We start from the raw sequence: 25,854 nt of genomic DNA, 5'->3' as shown, positions 1-25,854 counted from the left end.
GCATAAGGGACCCCAGAGGTGATCTAATATAACCCATACCTAAAGCATAATCCTTACTACAATATCCCCAGCAAAAAGATATATAGGCTTTTCTTGAAGATCTCTATGGAAGGGGAACCTTCAACTTCCTAAGGCAGCCCGTTGTAATGATTGGATAGCTCTAATTGTTAAGCAATATTCTCTTATAACAAACCTAAATCTATCTCACTACAACTTTTACCCATTGCTCCTAGTTCTGTCCCCTGGAATAAAGGGGAACGAGTCTAATCCCTCCTGTATGGCAGTCTTTTTAATACTTAAGACAATTAACAATCTTTTGAATCTCAATTAAATCTTCTCATATACAAATATGTGTATATATATATATATATCCTCAGTTTCTTTCTCATACGGAATGATCCTGAAGCTCTTCTTTGGGCTTGTTGTGATTATGTGTAATGATGTCCCTTCTGAAGTGTGGCTCCAAGAACTGAAAACAAAATGCTCCATCTGTGGCCTGACTAGAACAGAGGACTAATACCTCTCTAGACACTGTCTCTAAATGGAGCCTAAGATCACATAAGTTCAACTGACTGACATTGCTTACTGTTGACTAATTTTGACCTCAAGGTCCACTAGGACTGCCAATCTTTTTTAGATGAACTGCTACAGAGCCACATCTACCCACTTTGTACTTGTGAAAATTATTTTTTGAACCTGTGTCAGACTTTATCCCTACCCCTATTAAATTTCATCTTCTTTGACTTGGCTCAATGTTTTAGACAGTTAAGATTCTTGAGATCCTGAGTTTCTCACCCAACTTGCAAGCTACCCCTTACCCCCAAACCTTGGCTTAGCACCATCTGCAAATTTGGAAAGCACGTTCTCTGTACCTATATCCAAATCACTGATGAAAATGTTAAAGAGCATAGGACCAAGACCTGAGGCCCTCAAGTAAAAGCGCCAATCCAAAATGAAGTAGAACCATAAATAGTGATGCTGTCCAGCCATTTGACTAGTGCAGAATCAACCTGATCCTACTATCATCTAACCCTTATCTCAACATCTTTTCTATCAAGTGCTTCACTAAAATATAAATAATCTTTATCTATAGAATGCCTTCATATAACAATCTAGAAAGTCTGTCAGAAAAGGAAATCTTAATCTGACATGGCCTGTTCTTGAGATAATTGCTTCCCTTTAAATATTTCACTAATGATCCCTTAAGTAATGTACAATAAAATTTTGCTTGAAGTCAGAATGAAACTCATTGGCCTCTAGTTTGCCACCACTCTCCCACTGTCTTTCTTTGTCTCTGTCATTCTCTCTGTCTCCGCCCCCTCTCTCTGTCTTTCCATTTCTCTGTCTGTCTCTTTCTGTTTCTGTCTTTCCATCTCTCCCCTTCTTTCTCTATCTCTTCCTGTCTGTTTCTCCTTCCTCTTTCCTCCTTTTCTCTCCATCTCTGTCTTTCTGTCTCTCTCTTCTGTCTGTCTCTCAATGCCTCTCTATCTCCCCCTCTCTGTCTCTCCATATCTCTGTCTTTGTCTCCGATCTTTCTGTCTCTCTTACTATCTCCCCCTCTTCTCCATCTCTATTTTTCTCTATCTTCCCTCTCTCACCCTTTTTTGTTCTATCTCTGTCTTTCTCATTGTCTCTCTCTTATGTCTTTCTGTCTTTCTATTACCCCCCCATCTCTCCATATCGCCTTCTGTCTCTGTCTCTTCTGGTTCTTCTCTCTTACTGTCTCTCCCCCAACTTTTTCTCCATCTGTCTGTCTCTCTGTCTTGCCTCTCTCCCCTTTCTCTTCATCTCTCATTCTCTCTCTCTCTGCCTTTTAGTCTCTCTTAATCTTTTTGTCTCTCTCTTATGGCTGTCTCTCTTTCCCTATCTCTCTCTTTGTCTCCATTTCTCTCTGTGTCTCTGTCTCTCGATCTCCCTTTCCTTCTATTTTTCCCTCTCCCCATTTTCTGGATAATTTCAACATTTCAACTTTCCCTGTTTTGTGTCACCTTCCACATTCTTCATGATCTTTCAAATATCATTGATGGTAACAAGGGATAACTAACAAGATTGTTTTAGGCAGAGGGATGACATAACTAATATCTAGAGTCCCTTCCAGTTTGAAATCCTACGATCCTGTGAATAATCTGAATATCTCCTTGGCTAGTTAATGACAGACCCTAAATCAAACCTAGAACTTATTTGTCCCTAGCCAGGGTTCTGGATGCCTTCTAAGACCCAGAAACAAACCCTGGACAGTAAAGATTAGTCCTAGCCTTCCCACCTGCATCTAAATCTCTTAACTCCAGAAGTGGTGTGAAGAGGTTGTTTTGGCTTAAGTTGGAACAAATAACACTTCCCAGAGGTTCCTGGTCAGGGCTACTGCAGCTGGGACCCTGTGGAGGGCAGAGAGGGGAGAACAGTCTCAAAACAGGTCTTAAAATAAACCTGCTGCTGTTGATCCCATGGTGTTAACTTGCCTTCCCTATCAAAAAAAACAGAAAATAAGTTTAGGCAGGTGCAGGAGGTTTGGGAATGGCAGCCTTGCCTTCAGCCCTGGGGTGGGAGTTAAGGGATTGAACAGAGCTGATTCTGATTTTCTCAGTCAGTAGTGATGATCAGCCACCCAACATTCTGCAAAATACATAAATATTCCTGGAGGAAGCCAGAAAGTGCACAGTGCCATAAAAGGATAATAAACAACATAACAGCTAACTTTGATATGTTACTATGTGCCAGGCACTGTGTGACAAGAGCTTTGCAATTATTATTTCATTTGATCCTCACAACACTGTGAGGGAGGTGTTCTTATTATCCCCACTTTACAGATGAGGAAATTGAGGCAAACAGATGTTAAGTGACTTGCCCATGGTTACACGTCTCTTAGTTGTCTGAGGCTACATTTGAACTCAGGTTTTACTGACTTCTGGCCCATCACTCTCTATCTACCGTACCACCTAGCTGCCAAGGACCAAGGAAGGAACACTGAGACAATGGCAGAAAAGCAAGACCCCCTGAGTTTGTGGACTATCTGAAAATTCTTTGGTTTTCTCTTTACTAAACAGCTCTTCTGAAAAGCCTTAGATTCCACTTCTGAGGTGGCATTTAAAGCCGTTTTGGAGACATTAAACAATTCTCATAATAACCATCAGCATGGTATGGTGGAAAGAGAAGTGGCCTTGGCATCATAAGATTTCTTTTTTATCTCAGCTGTGTTACTATTCTTGAGACCTTTAGCAAGTCACTTAATCCCTTTAGGTCTCAGTTTCCTCATTTGTGAAATGAGGAGACTAGATTAGATTATCTGCAAAGTGCCTTGCTGATTCTATATTCTAAGAACTCTTCTCACCCTGCCCCTTCATACAACCTGAGTTAGCAACAACTGATAGGGAGATCTGCTCTCCCCCATTCCTGTCTCCTGGCTTGGCATACACATTCACCCTTAGAGTCAAGTATTTGGTTCTGCATATGATTGCTGAGAAAAACTTAGTTCCTACAACTGAAATAAGAGTTACAGGGCAAATCAATCATACCATCAACAAAAATCTATTGACAGCCTACTCTGTGTGTAGTATTGCCCTCTATGAGTATGTTGGGGTAAGGTGACACACAGGAGAAGATGTTCACATGAAACCGAGGACATGGAAAGCCCTTTGAAAACAAAGTAGCTTATGGAAGGGATGCTGAGGTTAGATCCTGAAGATGTGAGTTCAAGTCCCAGTTTGGATCTTTACTGTGTAACTTCGGGAAGCTAGAACATCTAAAGATGTAAGGGGAAAAGAACAGGGGATATGCATTTATATGGAACCTGCTATACGCAGGCAATATGTTAAGAACATTTTACAAATATCTCATTTGATCCTCACAACAACCCCTTACAGTTGAGTAAACTGAGGCAGACAGGTTAAGTGAGTTGCCCAGGGTCAACAGCAAGTAAGAATGTGGGGCTGCATTGGAACTCATGTCTTTCTGACTCCAGCCCAGGATTTTATCCACTGTGCTACCAGATGTCTCTTAAGGATTTTGGAGGTCAGATTCTACCTTCCTCATTTTATAGATGGGGGAAAGGAGGTCCAAAGAGATAAAGTGACTTGCACAGTACCACACAGTTAATACATGCCTGATGCATGATCAGAGTCCTGACTCTAAGCCTAGCACTTCTTATCTTTAGAATGAGGGAGCTGATTTACATGACCTAAAAAGTTTCTTCTGGTTGGAGGTCTTTTTACATATGAAGTGGGATGCAAAGACAAGTTAACTTATTATTATTATTATTATTATTACTGGAAAAAATTGAAAGAAATAGTCTCGTCTCAAGGAGCTAGATTTGAGGTATGTATGTTTTTGGTTTGATTTGGTTTGGTTTTCAGGGGGAGTGAGAATTAAAAGAAAGAAGAGGGTATAAGAAAAAGGAATGGATGAAATGAAGGGTTCTAAGGAAATATTTGAAGTTATAAGAGAAATATATAGAAGCTAATAGAATCTAAAGTTCAAACTGATCTTACAATCATCTAGTCCGCACCCCTAGCTCTACAGGTAGAGAAACAAAAGGCCAAAGTAAGTCATGCAGGTAGAAGATGGCAGAAGGAGGATTCAAACCCAAGTCTTCTGACAACAAATTCAGGGCTTTTTCCACTACAGTATACTGAGAACACTCAAAGAAAGAAAAGAGCAAAGGAAAGAGAGAAGAGTGTTCTGGGACTATCTTTAAAAGCTTGACGCTTGAAATGAACTAAATCTTCTAAAAACCCTAAGGAAATAAAAAGATCTTTTTTCCTCTATTCACACCAGGAAGAATAACAAGAGAGGGATAGGTCTGTTGCTAGAGACAGATGGCACAATGCTAGCAGATGACAAAGAGAACACAGAATTATTCAAATCCTATTTTCCTTATACTTTTTCCTGGAGCGAATGGATGAATGAAAAATAAAACATTTATTAAGTGCTCATTATGTTTCAAGCATTCCCTTAAGCACTGGGGACATAAATGAAAAAAAAAATGAGACAGGTCCTCCCCTCAAGGAGCTTACATTCAAACAGAGGAAGGCAATATATGTTAGGAGCCTAATGGCTAAGAAGGATTAATTTGATTTGGAAAGTCACTCACAGGGATTGTGAATGGAGACACTGCATGAAAGGGAGGGATAGTTTGACATACTCTTTCCGGAAGCAATGACAAAATTGATGTGATTATGGTTCTAGTATCCAGAAGAAAGATGAGAGACCTATGGTAATCCCTGCTTCTAAATGAGACAGTGGCTTAGATGCTCAGATTACTATAAAACCCACTAACAGGACCATTAAAGCCCCCATTTCCAGTCCCAGGATGAACACAAATTTTCATATAACTTGGGAAATGAATCAGCAGGATGATGAAAGAATAGAGCATAGAATGATAGTCTTCCAAATGGATAAAGATGCTAGCTCTCCCCTCTGCCTAACCTCGCTTGATTCTAAATCTATGAATTCAATATGAGGCAGCACACAGACAAAGCAGATAAGAAGATAGGCACTGGGACCCATAATGGTGACAAGAATATGATCTAGAGTCTAAACAGTGAGGCAAAGAGAAGTCCCAAAGGTGATAATGTCTCATACGTATCCAGCACTTTCTCAACAGGAGGGCAACCTTTTAATAAATGGCCTCACTAACCCTCTCATTCCTGCAAAAGGATCACAGCCTATTTTGGGTTATCTGTGCTAATTAAAGGGCTCAATGCCAATAATAATATAATTAGAAACCTAAAATCAATTAACTTAAAATCATTTACATCAAAATTTGGAATGCATTTTCTGAATTCTTTCTGGCAGGCTCTCCCTTCAAACTGCCCTTTCTTCTGGTTAATAATGACTTAGAATCATGGAATCCTAGAGCTGGAAGGAATTACAGAAAATAGCTCCAAAAGAATATGGAATGTTAGAACACAGAATATTAGAATTGAAAGAGACCTTAGAGAGATTGTGTAGTCTAATCCCTTCATTTAGCAGTTGGCAAAATGAGTCTCAGAGCTTCAGGTTCACACAACTAGTTAAGGGCAGAGTTGGGCTTAGAACCCCTGCTACTAACTCCCAGGCCAGTGGTCTCTTTTCTTCCTTTCCTTTTATTCTCCTGGGCACACAAAAATTGAAGACAATATTAAGATAGCCTTGATGTTGCTCTTTATCATATGGAAGCTAGTCTAGAAGTCTGCTGGTTATAAATAATAAGTAACTGAGAATTCAAACCTGAATGACATGAATCAGGTAAGCACTAGCTTCCCCACCAAATCCTGACATACTGGGGTGGGTTGGGGAAGTGAGGAGATGTCAAAAGAAAGTATTTTCTGAAACTTAAGTGAGACAATTTTAAGAAAAATTTAAAAAGACCAATGGGGCACCATAAATAATAAGCTTCAGGATCCTCATTATACATGAGATTTGGTATAGGCAAGATACAGACAATTATGCAAAAGGCTTTAGGACACACAGGAATGGCCATTCATAGAAGTTGGGGCATAGCCTTCCTTCCTTCCAAGTCCCATTGTACTCTGTAACTTTCTTAAGAGATTCAAAATTTGTCTTTAATTGAATTTATTTATCTTAATTCCTTTCCTAGATTATAAGCAACTTTTGGTGAAGTAAAATGTATATTTCTTCCTTTCTTTCTTTTTAAATCACAGAGACTTTTTGTTTCTTTTTTTTTAATTCCAAATTCTCTCCCTCATTTCCCACCCAAAGAAGAGGCAAAACAAATTTCCATTATTAGCTATTTAAAAAAAGAAAGAAAGAAAGAAAGAAAAGAACACGAGAAAGAAAGAAAAAAATCCTCATTCTTCACTGAGTTCATCAGTTCTCCCTCTGGAGATGGGTAATATGTTTCATCATGAATCCTCTGGAATTGTCATGGGTCTTCATGTCAATCAGAGTTACTAAGCCTTTACAATTGATTAACTTTACAATATTGCTGTTACTGTGCAGATTTGTTCTCCTGCTTCTGTTCACTTCACTTTGTATCAGTTCATACAGATTTCCCAGATTTTTCTGAAACCATTTCTTTCAACATTTCTTTTTAAAAAAAAAATTAACATTTTTGTTAAAAGTTTTAAGTTTCAAATTCTATCCTTCCCTCATTCCCTTCTCTCCCCCATCCCTGAGATGGTAAGTAAATAATAGGTTATTGGTGTACAATTATGTAAAACAATTCTATATAAATCATTTTGTACAGGAAGACTCAAAAGGGAAAAAAAAATAGCATTCTTCAGTCTGTATTCAATCAGTATCAGTTCTTTCTCTGGAGGCCAATAGTATACTTCATCATTAGTCCTTTGGAATTGTCTTGGATCATTGTATACCTGAGAATAGCTAAGACATTCACAGTTCTTCATCAAACAATATTGCTGTTACTATGTATGATGCTTTCCTGGTTCTGTTCATTTCACTATACATCAGTTCATATAAGTCTTTCCAGGTTTTTCTGAAATCATCCTGCTTGTCATTTCTTATAGCACAATAATATTCCATTATGATCACATACCAGAGCTTGTTTAGCCATTCCCCAATTGATGGGCATCCCTTTGATTTCCAATTCTTAGCCACCATAAAAAGAACTACTATAAATATTTTTGTACAAATTGGTCCTTTTTGCTTTTTTGGATGTCTTTAGGATATAGACCTAGCAGTATTGCTACATTAAGGGATGTGCACAGTTTTATAGCCCTTTTGGCATATTTCCAAATTTCTCTCCAGAATGGTTGGATCAGTTCACAACTCCACCAACAGTGCATCAGTGTCCCAGTTTTTCCACATCCCCTAGCATATCCAACATTTTCCTTTTTTGTCATATTAGCCATTCTAATAATTATGAGGTGGTACCTTACAGTAGTTTTAATTTTCATTTCTCTAATCAATAGTGATTTAGAGCATTTTCATATGACTATAGATACCTTTAATTTCTTCATCTGAAAACTGCCTGTTCGTATCTTTAGAGCATTTATAAACTGGGGATTGACTGGTATTTTTTTTTATAAATTTGACTCAGTTCTCTACATATTTGAGAAATGAAGCCTTTATCAGAGATACCTGTTGCAAATTTCTCCCCAGTTTTCTGATTTCCTTATACTTTCAGTTGCATTGGTTTTATTGCACAAAACCTTTTTAATTTTATCTAATCAAAATTACCTATTTTATATTTTGTAATGCTCTCTCTATCTTCTGGTATCATAAATTCTTCCCTTATTCATAAATCTGACAGATAAACTATTCTATGCTTCCTTAATTGGCTTATGGTATCGCCCTTTATGTGTAAATCACGTAACCATTTGGACCTTACCTTAGAATACAGTGTGAGATGTTGTTCTATACCTAGTTTCTGCCATACTGTTTTCCAGTTTCCCCAACAGATTTTGTCAAATGAGTTTTTGTTCCAAAACCTTGGATCTTGGAGTTTATCATATACTAGATTACTAGGGTCATTTATTATAATGTAATTTGTACCTAATCTATTCCACTGTATCTACCACTCTATTTCTTTGCCAGTACCACTGTATAATACAGTTTGAGATCTGGCCAGATCACCTTATGGGAAGGGGATTCTTGGTTGTAATCCTAACTTTCTTACCTTCTGGTATATCATATTCCAAGCTCTCTGGTTCTTTAATGTGGAAGCTGTCCAATCTTATGTAATCCTGACTATGGATCCACGATACTTGAATTGTTTCTTTCTGGCTTCTTGCCATACTTTTCCCTTGATCTTTGAGCTCTGGTATTTGGCTATGATGTTCCTGGGAGTTTTCATTTTGGGATCTCTTTCAGGCAGTGATTGGTGGATTCTTTCAATTTCTATTTTGCCCTTTGGTTCTAATATATCAGGGCAGCTTTCTTTGATGATTTCTTGAAAGATGTTGTCCAGCTTTTTTCTTTCAATCATGGCTTTCAGGTAGTTCAATAATTCTTATATTATCTCTCCTGGATCTATTTTCTAGGTGAGTTGTTTTTCCAATGAAAAATTTCACATTTTCTTCTATTTTTTTTTCTTTTTTGATTTTGTTTTATTTTATCTTCAAGTCTCATAGGGTCATTAGTTTCCACTTGTCAATTCTAATTTTTAAGGAATTATTTTCTTCAGTGAGCTTTTGTATTTCCTTTTCCATTTGGCCAATTCTATTTTTTAGGGAGTTATTTTCCTCTGTAAATTTTTGTATATCTTTTCCCATGCTATTAACTCTTTTTTCTATTCCCTTACATTATTCTCATTTCTTTTCCTGATTTTTCTTCTACTTCTTTAATTGGCTTTTTATAATCTTTTTTAAGCTCTTCTAGGAATTCTTTTTGGTCTTGAGACCAAATTACACTTTTTTCTTTAAGACTTCACATATAGCCATTTTGACATTATTGTCCTCTTCTAAGTTTATGCCTTGATCCTCCCTATCACCATAGTAACTTTCTATAGTCAAGCTCTTTTTCTTTTTGCTTATTTTTTCTGCCTTTTTTTTTTTTGGTAACTTTGTGTTTTTATGTGAGAATTGGGCTCTGGTCCTGAACTATCCCAAGTTCGGGCTCTAGGTCTTACCGCTGGCTTTCACTGGGCTTCAGGGCTTAGCAGCTTGCTTTCTCTAGAGGGTAGGCTTCCCTTCTGGCTTGTACTGGAGTGGGGAGGGGTCGCTGTTGGCCCCCCTGGGTGTGGGGTTTAGCTGCTGGCCTGCTCCAGAGGTGGGGCCTTGCTGCTAGGTTGCTATGGTATGGGCTTCACTATTGGTCAGCAATGGGGTCAAGGCCTACCTGTTAGCTTGTGTTGGGGGTGTTCCAAATTGCTTTCCAGAATGGTTGGACTAGTTTTCAGCTCCACCAACAGCATGTTAGTGCATTTGTTTTCTCACAAGCCCTCCAGCATTTGCTGCACTGCACAAACTACTCAATTGCCTAGGGTTCTGCTGGTTTGTAGGAGGGCAGGGCCTCACTAGTGGATTGCCCCAGGCTTAGAACCCTGCTGCAAGCCCCCTGCTGTGAGGCTGGCTGCTGCTGCTTTTGGACCTCACTCCTCTCCCACCTCAGTGTGACAGACTTTTCCTGCTGGGTTGGTAAGCTGCTTCCCTGCTCCTAGAGTAATTCTGAGGTGGTTTGCTAGTTGTTTGGAGGGGAATTTAGAAGGGCTTCTGAGGGTTCCTTCCTCATTCCACCATCTTGGGACTGGAATGCATCATTTCTAACAGCACAATAGTATTCCATCACATTCCTATGTCATAACTTATTCAACCATTCTCTCAATGATAGAGAACTTCTCAGTTTCCAATTCCTTGTCACCACAAAAAGAACTACTTTAAATATTTTTGTACTTATGGGTCCTCTTCCTCTTTCTTTGACCTCTTTGGGGTTTAAACCTAGTAGCAATATTGCTGAGATAAAAGGTATGCACAATTTAATTCCCGTTAGGTCATAGTTCCAAATTGCTATCAAGAATGGTTGGACTAGTTTGCAGCTCACCAACAGTGGACTTCTTTTTCCCAAACTCTCCAGCATTTGTCATTTGCCATCTTTGTAATCTTAGCCAACCTGATGGGTGTGAGGAGGTACCTTAGAGGTGTTTTAATTTGTATTTCTCTAATTATTAATGATTTAGATATTTTTTCATGTCATTATTGATAACTTGGATTGCTTCCTCTAAAATGACTATTAATATTTCTGACCATTTATCAATTGGGAAATGCCTCTTATTCTTATAAATTTGAAGAAGTTGCCTATATTATTTTAGAAATGAAACCTTTATCAGAGAAACTTGCTATAAAGATGTTTTCCCAGTTTCCTGCTTTTCTTCTAATTTAGTTGCATTGGTTTTATTTGTGCAAAGTTTTCAAAAAATTTATATAATGAGAATTTTTTTTTGTTTCATTTCAATACTCTTATCTCTCATTTGGTTTTCAACTCTTCCCCTATACATAGATCTAACAGGTCCCCTGCTCCACTAATTTGCTTATGATATTATCATTTATGTCTACATCATACATCCATTTTGACCTTATCTTGGTATACAGTACATGATGTTGGTCTGTGCCTTGTTTCTGCCAGACTGCTTTCCAGTTATGTCAGATAGTGAAGTCCTACTCCAATAGCTGAGATATTTGAGTTTATCAAATATTGTTATTGTGTTCATTTGCTAGATATATGATGTATCTAATACATCCCACTGTTCATCTTCTCTATTTTTTATATAGTACCAAATTATTTTGATGATTACAGCTTTGTAGTATAGTTTGAGATATTGATAGGTACTGCTAAGTTTCCCTTCATTCTATTTTTTTTCTGTAATTTCTGCAACATATTTGACCTTGTTTCTCCAAATTAATATTATTATTATTATTATTTCTAGCTCTATAAAATAATTCTTTGCTAGTTTGATTATCTGGGTAATCAGTTAGGCACTGAATAAGTAAATTAACTTAAGTCATTTTTATTATATTGGCTTGGTTGATTAAATTCTCCAATTATTTAGATTTGTTTTGATTTGTGTGAAGTATTTTTTAATTGTGTTCATATAATTCTGCTATGTGTGTTGACAGGTAGACTTCCAACTATTGTACACTACTTCTGGTGATCTTAAATGAAGATTGTACTGGATTCTGTTGGTAATAAACAGAAATGCTGATAATTTGTGTGGGTTTATTTCTATCCTGTGACTTTACTAAAGGTGTTAGTTGTTTCAGTTAGATTTTTAGTTGACACTCTAGTGCTCTCTAGGTAAGTTATCATATCTGCAAAAAGTGATGGTTTTGTTTCCTCATTACCTATGCTTATTCCTTCCATTTCTTTTTTTCTTGTCTTATTGATATACCTAGGATTTCTTGTAAAATACTAAAAAGTAATAGTGATAATGGGCATCCTTGTTTTATCCCTGATGTTATAGGAAAGGCTTCTAGATTTAATCATTTTAAGGAAAGTTTGATTTATTCCTATTTGTTTTTCTTTTAAATCAGGAATGAGTGTTGCATTTTGCAATAAATAAATAAATGAATAAATGAATGAATGAATGAATGAATAAAAATCTGCATCTATTTCAATAAATAATCATGTGATTTTTGTTGTTTTTATTATTGATACATGGTCAATTATGCTTACAATTTTCCTCATACTGAACCATGTCTATTCCTTATACACATTCTTCCTGGTCGTAGCGTATGCCTTTTGTGACATATTGCTATAATGTTGCTACTGTTTTATTTAAAATTTTTGCATCCATATTTATTAAGGAAATTGGGCTACAGTTTTCATTCTCTATTTTGACTCCCCTGATTTAGGTAACAAAAACCATATTTGTCGTACTGAAGGAATTTTGCAGGATTCCTCCTTTACCTATTTTTCTAAACATTTTATGTAGTATTAAAATTGTTCTTTAAATTTTTAGCAGAATTCACTTGTAAATTCATCGGTCCTATTTTCCCCCCTTAGGGAGCTCTTTTATAGCTTGTTTGATTTCTTTTTCCAAGATGGTGTTATTTAAATATTCTATTTCCTGTTCTGTTAATCTGGGCAACTTTTATTTTTTTGTAAATATCATCCATTTTATTTAGATTATAAATTTTATTGGAATATAATTGGGCAAAATGGTTGCTTTTATTTCCTCTTCATTGGTTGTGAATTCCTCTTTTTTTTTTCCATTTTTGATACTGGTAATTTGGTTTTCTTCTTTCTTTTTATAAATCAAATTAGTTAACGGTTTACCTATTTTTTTTCCAAAAAAAATCAGAACCTGGTTTTATTTATTAGTTCAATGATTTGTTGTTGTTGTTTTAATTTGAACTTTGTTAATCTCTCCTTTGATTTTCAAGATTTCTATTTAGGTGTTGAGTTCAGGGGTTTTAAGTTGTTGGGCTGTGTTTTTTTGTGTGCATTTTTTTTAGTTGCATGCCCAATTTGTTGATTGGATCTTTCTCTTTTTATTTTACTGATATAAGCAATTAGGAACATAAAATTTTCCCTAAGTACTGCATTGGCTGCATCCCACAAATTTTGGCATGTTGTTTCACTGTTGTCATTGTCTTTAATGAAATTATTGATTGTTTCTATGATTTGTTCTTTGAGCCACTTATTCTTAAGGATTAGGTTTCCAATTAATTTTTAATCTATGCTTCAAAGGCCCTTTATTGAATGGGATTTTTATTGCATTATGGTCAGAAGTACTGTGTGTATTTCATCGTTGTTTCCCCTAAGGAAACTCAGGAAATATTTGTTGAATGAATGAATGGATGAATGAAGGAATGAGGGAGTGAGTGAATGAATGGACATGCTAAATCTTTAAAGCTGATATTAAAGAGGATAACCAGGTCCTCCCATATGCATTCCCCTGGGGCCACTACTGGCAAGAGAACTGGGAACTAAAAGGGCCTGAGAACTAAACTAATATGACAACTCAATAAAATTAGCATTTATCAAATGACTATCTACTAAGTGCTAAGGTGACAGAGATGAAAAATGGTTTCATGTTTCCCTCAAAGAGATTACAGTCTAGAGAGCTATATATAAGAACTTAAAACCTAATTCCTTTTAGTTTATATGCATCTGTAAAACCTTGGACACTGAGAATTATCAGGTAGTGGTGAGCCCCAAAGTTCTATTACATGGCAATTTCTCCTATGCTAAATTATGGCTCTAGCTTAAGCAATTTTAAAATGAAATCTAATGCATGAGCAGGTTAAAAGTGAGGTAGCAATGTGGCACAGTAGGCAGTATGATTGACTTGGAGTCAGGAAGACCTGATATCAAACTCTGTCTGAGATACTAGCTCTTTGACCTTGGCCTCAGTTTCCTTATCTGTAAAATGAGGGGCTTAGATTTAGTAAGTCTTAAGTTCCCTTCCAGTTCTATATCTATGATTCTGTTATCCCATAAAATATAAATGGGAAGTAGTTTTATCTTTATTATTATTTTATGGCACTAAATTATGTCTATTTTTTTTTTGCCTACTCTAAGTATACTTCTTTCTTTCCAGATCACATTCCCTCATCTAATCTCATACTACTTTGTAGTGTTCTTATGTGCTTATCATATTTATCTATATACATTGATTATTATTGCTACTACTAGACTGTAAACTGTTTGAAGGTGAGGACTATGTCATATTTTTCTCTCCACGATTCTAATACATGATGAATCCAGTATACATGGTAAGTACTTAATAAATGTCAAATATCAGAGGATGAATGGGGTAGATTCAATCCCAAAAGAGAAAATGAGTTGTTCAAGGTCCCAAAGAATGGACTCCCAGATCTTGCATCCAGGCCTTTGCTTAGCCCATTAAGACCTCACTGGGACAGTAAGATCTGCCTTGAGTAGCTCAGCACTGAGAACTTGATCCTGTCCTGCTTTTTGAATTTAATCCAGCTGCTATTGTCACACCATCTATCACAAAGCCTAAGGAAAACAAACATTTCAAAGCTGTGGTTGCCTTAAATATGCTTTTGTGGGTGCAGGTTTGTTATCCTAACTCAGTGAATTAGCTCTGTTCTTAATGGGTCAGTGAGCTGAGGGGTTCTTTAAAAAAAAATAGCAAATCAATCATTACATATCTGTAAAGAAAAGAAAAGAAAGGAAAAAAAAGAGAAGGAAAAGATTTATTTTATGGTGGTCTGATAGTGAATGGCAGCTCCTAAGCTTCCAACAGGCAGGCAAACATTCCAGCTCATGCTGTTGTTAATCCTGCCAATACACTGAGCTATCCACAGGAAAGGTGCTAAAGTCAAGTCAGTAAGATGTATTGGTGCTTAATATGTGCAAGGCATTGTGAATAAAATGGAATCATGACTACCTAGTGACTGGACTATAGAAGGTTGAATCTGGACCCCACCAGGGATATTTAATCCTGTGGATATTTGCTTTTGTAGAAACATTGCAGAATTCTTTAGAATGTTTATGGATCTTATTGATCCTTATTTGTCATGACAGCATCATAGACCTTCAGGGCACTAGTACTAGAGGGCAGTTCTGACGCCTGACTAGGAGGCTAAGAAACATAATAGCAGACTCATGTTCTTAGAGTTCATAGAATCTGACCAATTGGAAAGCAACTTAAAATGCTAGAGTTGGAATGAACCCTAGAGAGCATTTTATCCAATTCTTACTTTTATTAGATGAGGAAACTGAGTCAGAGATTTTTTTTAATTGTTGTTTGTTTCCATTGAAACTACACTTTATAAAGGGGAAAAAATATGGACCAAATAAAGTGTCTTTACATACTGGGATGCAGAAAAAAAAAGAGATCTGAGATTTTAGATAAATGAGCAAGGTTTTGTTTTGGAATTTCCTTCAATTAGCAATGTGCAAAAAGTGACATTGTTATTATTATAATCATCATTGTCACTATTGAGATCGATACAAAATATTTCTATACTGCTTTAACATTTATAAAGCAATTTCCCCACTGTAATCTGTGAATTACTCAATGAAATTGCCGATTTATCTCCACCACTCAGATGTGAAAACTGAGACTCTGGAAAAGTGACTTGTTCAAAGTCATACAGCTAAGTGTAGGAACAAAGATTTATAGAGTGATTTCAATATTCCAAAGTTCTCATTCACTGTCTCATTTGGTCCTCCTGGCGCCCCTTTTGAAACAGGTATTGTCAGCTCATTTGATAAATGAGACTATGTGCTAAAGGGAAAACAAATTGCTGGAGACTATGAATCAAGTTACATCAGAACAGACTATATTCTAAGGCTTCTGACCACCAATACAGTCCTCTCTGTGCCCAACATGCTGTATGAGAACAGTGGAAAATTCATGAAAACCCAAGTTAAGTACCTGCATAGCTCATGAAGTTGTTGTATGGTGTGTTGAGGAAGGTCCGGAAGCCACATGTATCATTTCCTGGTGCTGGATCCCCGCACAACTTGTGCTTGGGAGCTGGGTTGGTATCACTGCAGAGATCTCCAGTCTCAAAGGAAGGCTCAATCTCCATGCATGGGTCACTGCAGGACTGGATTTCTGATATGCCTCGAAAGATATGGTAAAGCCCTAGACTATGCCCAATCTCATGGGTCATTGTGTGGGTGTGCCCAGGGATGCCATAGAATGATGGGTTCAGGACGATACCACCTGCAAGGGGAAAACCAGGTGAATTGATAAGTGGAGTAATGTGTTTCTCAGTAAAACTACATATACAACTGAGGATTACAGAATCATTCAATCAATCATTCAATAAGCATTTGTTAAGCACTTATTCTGTCCCAGGCAATCTCAGAGTTTGAATTGGAACTAATCTCAGGAATTCATTTTGTTTAATTCATTCTGAAGAAGAGTCCCCTCCAAGAAGTTAATGCCAAAAGAGACATATATGTGATGAAAAGGACAACAAAAAATAAAGAAAAAAAAACTTCTTGTTCTTCTGCCTGATGACTCCCCAATCCTGACCTTTTTTATTCAGTTCATTGTCCATTACTTTTTATGGTTGTTGTTGTTTTTATTTTGTTTTAGGTTTTTTGGCAATTTCTCCAGATGGGAAGATATGTCTAGTCACCTGTTGTGTACAACACCCAGCACATTAAAGGTACATGGAAATTTTGAAGAAATCTTGAAAAGAAGAAAAAAGAAACTACCCAGTAACTGCCCCCTCAGACATGGCACAAAGAATTCAGGTGGATTTCACCTTCCTATGAAGTCCCTTCTAGTTCTTAATCTATGATTCTATGATCCTATAGCAGGGCTGTACCTTTACTAGGTCCCAACAAATTGCCCACAAAGTGTTGTCTATAAAACTACAGAATTATGGATCATACACATCAGAAATGGAAAGGGACCCTGGAACATAAAAAGCTAAAACATAAAAGAGAGACCCTTCAAGATGGAACGGATATTCGGGATCTTCTAGTCCAACCCCTTCATTTATAGATGAGCATACTGAGAACTAGAGTAGCTCAGACTTAATAGTTGGTAAATTGTAGTACTCATTCATGGATGGTGAGCCTCAGGTTTGACCACTGAATTTAGCAAGTGGGTAATGTTATGCAATTCCATAGACTGCGTCCTAAGACCTAACCCCATGGTTTCTAGGTGTGATCTTTATCTCTTACCTTTGTCTTCATAGCTCAAATCCAAACATTTATCCTGTTTTTGAATGTGATTTCTTGCCTATAACCACCTAACCTCTCAGTGCTTGCACACAGCTCTATAAGGCATTTTAAGGTGCAGAGAAGGTGCCAACCTGCAGTAATAGATGGAGTTCCTCATTAGGAACTCCTTATGCCAATAAAATCATGGGACCAGTCTGAAAAAAAAAAGCCCACAAAAACACAGATCCACTATGACTTAATCCTTTATTTTCTCTATCTATCCTTTTTGATATTCAATTAAGCAATGATTTCTTAGGTATATCTTATGTGGAAAGCGTGGTGTTAGATCCTAGATTTATGAAGGGAAAAAAATGATACTCTGTTAAGTCTCATGGAGCTAATAATCTAAAAATTTGATTTCTGGAAGTCTTTTTACCTGTCCTATCCTAAAATTATAGAATTACATAGAATTGTAGCATCAACTTTTTTTAAAATAAGTTTTTATTGATGTCTTTTTTTAACATCCTCATAGTTTTCCCCAGTAACATTCCTCCTCCACCTTCCAGAAAGCCATCTCCTGTAACAAATAGTATCTTTAAAGACAAAAAATAGAGAAGAAAAAAAGGAATAGGAAAACAATCAGCAAAACTAATCAATATATTGAAAAAGTCCAAAAACATGTGCCACCATGTGGACCTCCCACCTCCACAAAGGGGTGGGTTAAGAGAGTCCTCTCATATATTTTATTCAGAGCCATTATCATTCTTTATAATTTTTGCAACATTAACTTTTAATGTATATGTGTCTATAGGGTTGTCTTTCCATTTGCATTATTCTAGTCATTGTGAGTATTATTTTCTTGGCTCAGCTTCACTCTGCACCAGAGCATGTCAATCTTTCCATGATTTTCTGTATTCATTACATTCATCATTTCTTACAGCATAGTAATACAGAATAGATGTTTGATATTATGTACAAATATACATATTATTTATAAATACTTTTGTAAATAATATATTTGCATTTTACAAATACATTGTGCAAATACAAATTATTTACAAATGTAAGATTTTTAAATGTTACAAAAATATTAAGAAAAGATGAATCACTTTCCTAAGGTTACTTAATAACTTGGAGGATGGGATAGAACTGGCCTCAATCTTTCCTTCTCCCTAGTTTGGCAATCAGAGGTTTATAGGTGTAGTCTTGGAAAGTACCTCAGGATGGTATAGTGGAAAAGATAATTGCTCTGAAGTGAAATATCATCTCTAATATATGCTATCTGTGTTATTTTGGGAAAGTCACTTAACCTTGCTGGGTCTCATTTTCCTCAAGTGTAAAAGGTAGGAGGTGGACTGGATAGCTTCTTAGGTCTGTTTCCAGCCATAGATCTCTAAATTTCCTGCCATTAAGTTCAGTTCTCTCATTTTACAGTTGAGGAAAGGGAGGCCAGAGGGGATTAAGTGACTTGCCCAGAAGCATATCATCTAACAGTAAAGGGCAACATTCGAACCCAGATCCTCTCACTCCAAAAAGACCACAGAAATCATCTGGTCCAAGCATCTCATTTGTACTCGTAAACTACCATGGGCAGCTATCCTCAGAGCCTGGATAGGAATGCTGAAATGAAAAGAGGTCCTGGATTTGGGTAGAGTCAGCCAGGGAAGGCTTCCTGGAGAAGGGGGGGGCCATTTCAGCAGGGTTTGGAAGGAGCAGAAAGGATATGGCTTGGCTAAGAGAAGACAAACCATCCACAGTAAGGAGAGAAAGACTGTAGAAAAGAAGAGAAGATTGAAGTATCAGTAGAACTATGCTGAAGTCAGCTTGATTTGGCTCAAGGGAACTTGCTGTTCAATTTTCAGAGTTACCTTTTACACCTGGAAATCAACAAATGACACAAATCTGGGCTTGATTTATTGTTTTGTTGATTCTCTATACTTAAGAAAGTGATGGAGAAAATGTTAATAATGCATATTAGATTTGAAAGAGAGTGACGGGTACCTTTTTTGGCAGGCTATTTTTTTCTTTTCTTTTTAAATTTTATTTATTTGTTTTTAGTTTTCAATATTTACTTCTATAAGATTTTGAGTTCTAAAATTTCTCCCTCTCCCTATGCTCTCCCCTCCCCAAGTAGCATGCAATATGATATAGGCTATACATGTACAATCATATTAAACATATTTCCACATTAATCATATTGTAAAGAAGAATTAGAACTAAAGGGAAAAACCATGAGAAAGAAGAATAAATAGATAGATGAATAGATAGATAGATAGATAGATAGATAGATAGATAGAAGAGACAAAATAGTATGCTTTGATCTGTATTCAGACTCATTGGAGAGCCAATTGTTAAACATCTACTAGATGTGTGTGAGAACTGGGTGTTTCTTGAGAAAGAAATCTCATTATAGTCTAGGGAATATACAAAATACCCTACAACAGAGATAAAGTACATGCTTTGCAAGCTAGTGTCTGGTACTTAACAATTGCTTTTATACTAAATTGAATGAGAAGCTTCATGAAATGTATTTCTATATAACTTGAGGGGGGAAAGTCCATCTCCAGGAAAGGCAGAAAAATATAGCAGAAAGAGAAATGTACTTGGAGTCAGGAGACCTCAGATATTCACTAGCTCCATGACCACTGGTGGAAATTCAATGGATAAGGCAAATAGAGGAGTTGCTGAAGGTAAGTGTTATGTAACTTTGTACCTAGAGTACAGTGTTCCACTCTGGATGCCACATTTTAAGAGGGACAATGGCAAGATAGTCAGAGAAGGGAAACTAGCATGTTGAAAGGACTTGAAGTCATGTTACATCTATTGAAGGGACATAAAACCCCTAAAATATGATCATGACCTTCAGGTTTCTGTAGGGCTGTCATACTAGATAAGGAATTTCCCTTAGAGTCAGGAAGACCTGAATTCATGCCCATTTGGGGCACTTATTAGCTGTGCGACCCTGGGCAAGTCACTTAATTTCTTTAGTCTTCAATTTCATTATCTGTAAAGTGGGGCACTTAATGGTACCCTCTAGTTCAAGCTCTGTGATCCTGTAATCCCATGAAAATGATTTGTGTGTGTGTGTGTGTGTGTGTTTATGTGTGTGTGTGTGTGTGTGTCTGTGCTTGTGTGTGATGGGCCCCTTTGGCATTCTTGTGAAGTCAGTGGACCCCTTCTCAGAATGATGATTTTAAATTCATAAAATACATAGGATTACAAAGGAAATCCATTATAATACAGTAATCAAAAAAATTAAAAACAAGTTCCTTGACCCTAGGTTAATGAATCCTGTCCTATGGCTTTTTCTGTTACCCTGTAAAGCAAAACTAGCATTACGAGGTAGGAGGAGTTACAGGGAGACAGATTTCAGTTCAAAAGATTTATTTCAAGAAAATAATGATTTTTTAAAAAAATTATTTGAATCATTCAACAATGGAACATTGTGTATGACTGCTTGTCAAGAACATGATACAAGGCATCAGATGTTCTATATGAGTTTGAGCTAGATGATTGATTGGGTCCCTTTGAGCTCTAAGATTCATTGACTGAGATGGCTTCCACAGTGGTCCAGGATAGGAATACATTGTCTCTCCCTAAAAATGACAAAGAACATCTCCTTGGAGGGAAAAGACTTTTGAACTGGCGGACTGGAGCTCATGCACAATTTTTGCACAATGAACTATACATCCTGTACCACTTAGCTCAAAATAAAAGCTGAGGCAAGCCCTCTGAAATGGAATATTTTTGTTTCCGTATATTTTATGACTCTTGGAGAAATGGTACCTTCCTTAGCATGGAGTGGGCCAAATTTTAAGACATGTACCCAAACTTTAAAACACAAATTCATGTCATAGAAGGTTAATATTTAGGGCTGAGCAAACTTGTAAGTAGACCATCAAAGTCAAGAAAAAATGATGGTGCCAAAGAATGATGACAGAATAAAATTTGACTGTACTACCCTGTTAATTTGGGAAAACAAGACTGGAGTAAGATTTTAGCTAAGGGAATTTTATCACTAGTGAAACTGCTGGGATGACAAGCTTACTAAGTTATGGCAAATCACAGATTCTATTAATTCTGCTCTGCTCAATGCCTTCTCCTGTAAAGAAAAAGGAGAATGCATGAGAACGGCTATGGGAGGAATAAAAGAAACTAAGACAGGAAATCTTTCCTAGGTATTTTGTCAGATAGAATATGAAACTCACCATATCCTGCTTTTTTTTCTTCCAGGATATCTTAGCTTAGCTCCAAGGCAAGGGAGATGGAAACAAAGCTAATAAAAACTGGGATTGACCGGTATTGATAGGGACTGGTCAGGCAAGGGATGAATGTTTTCTGTACTGTCTCTCTTATGGCAATCAAAACCTTCATCAACTACAGTTCTCAAGCAGGAGCTTTTACCTCATCAGATGGTTAGTATTTAGACAAGGACTATATGGCATATTTCAATTTAAAAAAAATAATAAGTACGCATTGGATTTGTGGTCATGAGAAAGGATGGAACAAAATGAAAAATGAATCCACAGACTAAGAGGTAGAGATCAGTTGTTTACACAAGAAATTTATTTTCCTTTTTAGCACCTATAGCCAACTTGAGGTTGCCTGATGAAAACTGGATACTAAAAGATCTCATCAACAAGTCCAAACAGTAAATACAGATTAGAAAGCATCCCATTTACCTGTGCCTAAGCACATTCTAATGTCTTAAATGTGGCATTCTGTGTTTCATTTTTTTGTTGTATTTTTAAGCAAGGTTTAGTTTTTATAAAAATTTAGAAAGGTTTTTTTTAGTTTGATGAATAAAAATAATGGTCTTTATCATTTAGCATTTAATAAATGTTTAATACAATAAAATAGTTCATAAAGTAAATTTAATAAAATAAAATTCCTTGGGTGTATACCCTAATATATTGCTCACATATATGCGTGGCTTAGCTCAGATTGGCAAGGCAAAGTAATTATAATAGGTCTGCCTAATCATGATGACCCAATAATAGGGGCATAATTCATAAAACCATCTCTCTTGATCTGTGAATAAATTTTTAGTTTTGCTCTTTTTTTTGGCTCAGATAAAATGCCACCTCCTCCACGAAGATTTCAGTGATTATCCCAGCTGGAAGTCATCTTTAGATGACTTTAGAGCTAGAAGAGAACTTACAGACCATCTAGACCAACCCTTTCATTTTATAGATGAAAAAATAAGACTCATGGAAAGGGTAGGTGACTCACACAAGGTGAGTCAGCTAACAAAGAGCAAAACCATGACTAGAAGCCAGGTTTCCTGACTCAGTGCACTGATTCTTCCTCATCTAAGAACACTTTCTAATTCTTTTACATGCTTATTATAGACTAATTTGTTGCTTATCTGGGTACGTCTAATTATTCCTATTAGGATAAGCTCCTTGAGTTCCCAATCACATCTTATTTATTTTTGCATCACTTCTCTCATAGCAAAGTATATTGCATATAGTAAATACTTAATAAATGCTTTTGGAGGGATATTTATTTTTAAATAGTTTTTTTTTTAATTCTCCAGGACAGGACTTGCATTCCTACTTGCTCACAGCACTTATAAAGTTCAATGCTGTTCACTTCTCTTCCTCTGTACACATTTAAGTATTCAAAATGCCCAGATTTTCACAATAGCTTAAATGTTACTTTTAAACCGCCACCACCTTGACAATAAATTTGAGTTCTTCAATTTTTGAAAAGCTGTATGGAATGTTCTTCCTTCTCTTGTGTTTAGTCATCCCCTTTGGTGCTGGGTCCAAATGAAGCACCTCTATCTAAATGGGGCTGTTTGACTACCTGGGAAGCCCCCAGGCATGCCTCCTGCACGCCCCCCTGTACTCTGGTGTAGCTTAGTATTGATCTGGTTGCAGACCTCCAATTATTTCGGCTGATGCTTGAATTCTTCCTTCTTAGCAATTTGGTTCTTATCTAGACTGTTGATTATTTCTTTATGTTTGTCAAGGATCTTCTGTTTGCTTTCATCACCAATTTTGCCTTGAAGTTTCTCATTTGGCACTGAAACCTTCATGTTGAAAGCATAAGATTCAAGTGAGTTCTTAGGAGATACCCTATCTCTCTGCCTCTCTTTTTTCAGCCTTGTATTTCCCATTTTCCCGGACCTCAATGTCATCTTTATTTAGATGACCTTTGCAATTGGTGATGATGATGTCATTCTTCTTGTCTGTGCTCTTATTCACAACAGAAACATTGATGCCATTTGCATCAATGTATAATGTTATCTCAGTCTGGGGAACACTGCTGGGGCATGGGGGATTCTGGGATCTCAAACTTGCCAAACATCTTCATAAACCTGAATACACCAGTCTAGTTGTCTTGAGTAGATTATAAAGGTCTGTATCTACTTGGTAGAGATGATGGTATTGTGTTTGGTCAGAACTATCCTAACTCCACTGTAGTTTCAATACCAAGTGAAAGAAGAGTGATATCCAACATCAGCAAGTCCTGAACATTCTCAGATTTCTCTCCTAGACAAGACGGAACCCTGGGCAAGCACCATAGGCAATGGCCTTATCAGCATTGATGCTCTTGTTGAAGTTCTTGCCACTGAAGGAGTTTCTGGAACTTGGGGATCTCTGTGTAGCCACCCACCAAAATGATACCACGAATCTGTGACTTAGCTCATTTAGCATGCCTTAGGGCCCTTTCCATGGAGGACAGGGGGCCATGGATGAGGTCAGTATTCAGATCTTCAAAATGGGCATGAGTGACAGAGGTATAGAAACGAATACCATCACAGAGGAGTCAGTCTCAATACTCGCCTGGGTACTAGAAGAGAGGGTACACTTTGCACATTTACAAGTGATACACAGTGATTCACAAGTGATACACAGTAAGTGCATAGTCCTCTTGTTCTCACTGATGTCCTTGTGCTTTCATTTGAATTCAGCGAAGAAATGATTGACTATGTGGTTGTCAAAGTCCTCCCCACCTGAAAGGATATCCTCAGCTGTGGACTTGACCTCAAAGATGGCACTTTCAGTGGTAAGAACGGGGATATTGAAAGTGCCTTCTCCAAAGCAAAATATTTCTCTATATATCTGCCCTTTTTTATCCCAGTTATAAGCAGCAACAGTTGGATCATTGAAAATTTGGAGAACATTGAGACCAGTGATGATTCCAGCATCTTTGGTGGCCCAATATTGGGAATCATTGAAATAGGTAGATACTATGATGAAAGCATTTGTAACAGTCTTCCCAAGATAAGCTTCAGTAATTTCTTTCATCTTGGTCAAGACCATAAAAGATACTTCTTCTTGATAGAAGCTTTTAGTCTCCTCTTTGTGTTCCACTTGGACCTTATACCTGCCTACATCATTCATCACTGAGAAAAGCCAATGCTTCATGTCTGATTGTCCAACTGTATCATCAAATGTGTGACCAATCAGATGTTTGACATAAAAGACTCTATTGGGTGAGGTTCATTGTAATTTTGTTCTTTGAAACATCACTGATTAACATTCTGTGTCAGAGAAAGAGATAAAGATTGGGTGGGCCTATTTCCTTGGTCATCAACTATGATCTCCACTTTCTCTCACTGGAAGAATCTCATATAGGAAAAAGAGATGCCAAGATCAGTGCCAACTGTGGGTCCCTTCAACATGGTTGCTGGTGTACTGAGTCATTGATGACTGATAAGGAATAAGAAAGGTGGCTGATGAGCTGAGTTAATACCTTAATAAGTGCTTAATGAATTGACAAATATCTAAATTGTACCAGGCACTTCCATATGTCTCTTTAATAGATTCCTTTTCCTTTTCCCTTTCCTCTTCTTTATTGTCCTGGTTCATAGAACAAGAGTGGTTCTATCTATGTTCAGCTTCTTTTTCCTTTGCTTGCTCATTTTTATTGTGTTTTGTTTTATTTTATTTTTAGCAGCTTATTATTATAATCATATGTATTTATTAAGTTCATATGTATTTTAAAAAGAGAGAGAGAAAACATTCTGTGAAGAGACCTGAATGTTCAGCTAACAAGTTTGAACTTTAACCTCTTCTTTAATGAGAGCTAATGAATGTTTTCATTGGGGGGTGACCAGCTTTTTCCTCAATTCTCCCTGACTGGAAATGATCTTTCCCCCTTCAGACTTCATACACTACTTTGTTTTATAATTATCTAGTGAATTTACTGTGTAATACTGCTAATTCTGTTTATCCATATTACTATCTTATCTGTCCCATTAGGTTGTAAGCTACATGAGGCTGCATCTCATCTAAACTTCATAAGTTTTCCAATGCCTAGCACAGTGCTTTTCATACAAAATGTGTTTCATAAATGCCTTTTGAATCATATTACGGAAGTGAGGTTTTAGAAGAATGATTTTGGTGCTTGGGAGAGGAAGGATTGAGAAGGAAAGAGAGAATTTCAAGCAAAAAGACCAATGAGAAGATAATATTGCAAATGTTTAGGTGACAATTCCCTGGACTAGTGTGTTACAAGGCCAGAAACTAAGTACAAAAAGGCACTCCCACCTTACTAAACAAAACTCTATGCTGCTCTCCAACTCATGGTACCCAAATGCCAGTGGGCTGTGCCACAGCATCACAGGATTGCTAAAGCACAGTGGCTTTACATCTCTTCCTTTTGGAAGGGCCATGGGGAATGGCATGGAGACCACCTAAAGTGAGGAAGTGGGCAGGGAGAGGAGCTAGATCCCATCCATATTATGCTCAATTCTCTTATATGCAATAGCATCATAGATGGGAGACTAGTCTTAATCATCTGACAATTGTAGGGGAAAAAATAGATAGTGGTTCTCTTATAAAAGGCAAAATTCTGAATTTCAGCTTGTACCAAGGCATCATATCACAGGACTGAATGCCTCAAACT

The 25,854-nt window shown here is 36.9% G+C and overlaps 1 protein-coding gene across 1 annotated transcript in view; it reads right to left on the bottom strand.

Annotated features, from left to right (window-relative positions):
* Positions 1 to 25,854, bottom strand: part of PAPPA (pappalysin 1) — a 275,897-nt gene that overhangs the window by 187,507 nt on the left and 62,536 nt on the right. The window contains exon 4 of the mRNA XM_036751860.1: positions 15,746 to 16,039. Coding sequence (XP_036607755.1) covers positions 15,746 to 16,039 — 294 coding nt within the window. The remainder of the gene's footprint in view (positions 1 to 15,745; positions 16,040 to 25,854) is intronic.

This window comes from Trichosurus vulpecula, chromosome 3 (assembly GCF_011100635.1).
Source record: "Trichosurus vulpecula isolate mTriVul1 chromosome 3, mTriVul1.pri, whole genome shotgun sequence".
Classification (NCBI taxonomy): Eukaryota; Metazoa; Chordata; class Mammalia; order Diprotodontia; family Phalangeridae; genus Trichosurus; species Trichosurus vulpecula.
This window is presented reverse-complemented; position numbering and strand designations above follow the sequence as displayed.